Raw genomic sequence first — 1,384 nt, 5'->3', positions numbered from 1 at the left:
CCACATTCCTTACATTCATAGGGTTTCTCATCACTGTGAGTGTTCTGATGAACTCTAAGTATTGAAATGAGCCTAAAGGACTTCCCACATTTGTTGCATTCAAAGGGTTTCTTTCCACTATGAATACTCTCATGCTGAGTAAGTTGTCCAGACACACTAAAGGCCTTCCCACATTCCTTACATTCATAAGGTTTCTCACCAGTGTGAACTCTACGATGTATAGTAAGTTTATGGCTATAAATAAAAGCTTTCCCACACTCTTGACATACATAGGGTTTCTCTCCAGTATGAATTTTCTCATGTCTAATAAGATATGAGGCACAAGGAAAAGACTTCCCGCATTCTTCGCATTTGAAGGATTTGAAACCAACATGAATTCTTTTATGACGTGCAAGGTGTGCTCGCTGCCCAAAAGCCTTCCCACATTCCTTACATTCATAGGGTCTCTCGCCAGTATGAATATACTGATGGATTTTAAGGGATGAATTGAGCGTAAAGGACTTCCCGCATTTGTTACATTCAAAGCGTCTCTTACCATTATGAATACTCTGATGTCGAGTAAGTCGTCCAGCCACACTAAAGACCTTCCCACATTCCTTACATTCATACGGTTTTTCAACACTATCAAATGTATGATGTGTGGTAAGTTGATGGTTACTACTAAAAGCCTCACCATACTCTTTACATTCTTGGGGTTTCTCGCCAGTGTAAATTCTCTGATGTATGGTAAGTTGATACTTACACTTAAACGTCTTCCCACATTCCTTACATTTGTAGGGTTTTTCTCCAGTATGAATTCTTTTATGACATATGAGATGTGAAAACTGACGAAAGGCCTTCCCACAGTCCTTACATTCGTAGGGCTTCTCACCTGTATGAATCCTCTGATGTACTTCAAGACCTGATTTAAGCCTAAAAGACTTCCCACATTTGTTACATTCAAAGGGTTTCTCGCCGGTGTGAATACTCTGATGTCGACTAAGTCGTCCATATACACTAAATGCCTTTCCACATTCCTTACATTCATATGGCTTCTCACCATAATGAAATCTATGATGTATAGTAAGTTGATGGCTACTCCTAAAAGCTTGCCCACACTCTTTGCATTCATAGGGTTTCTCAACATGAACTTTTCTATGTTGAGCAAGGTTTGCAGGATGACTAAAGGCCCTCCCACATTCTTCACATTCATAAGGTTTTTCACCAGTATGGATTTTCTCATGTTCTCTAAGGTCGTTAAGGTGGCTAAACGCCTTCTTGAACTCTTCATGGTGATTGAGTTGCTCACCACTATGAATATTTTGATGTTCTGTGAGTTCTGTAAGATGACTAAAGACCTTTGGACATTCTTTACAGTCATATAATTTCTCTCCCTTATGAATTC

At 39.4% G+C, this 1,384-nt stretch overlaps 1 protein-coding gene across 1 annotated transcript in view; it reads right to left on the bottom strand.

The window, feature by feature from the left end:
- ZNF607 (zinc finger protein 607) overlaps window positions 1-1,384 on the bottom strand; it is an 11,628-nt gene that overhangs the window by 3,318 nt on the left and 6,926 nt on the right. Inside the window, 1 exon segment of the mRNA XM_012656983.1 lies at window positions 73-1,384. Coding sequence (XP_012512437.1) covers window positions 73-1,384 — 1,312 coding nt within the window.

This window comes from Propithecus coquereli, unplaced genomic scaffold (genome assembly GCF_000956105.1).
Source record: "Propithecus coquereli isolate 6110/MARCELLA unplaced genomic scaffold, Pcoq_1.0 Scaffold53, whole genome shotgun sequence".
NCBI classification, from domain to species: domain Eukaryota; kingdom Metazoa; phylum Chordata; class Mammalia; order Primates; family Indriidae; genus Propithecus; species Propithecus coquereli.
This window is presented reverse-complemented; position numbering and strand designations above follow the sequence as displayed.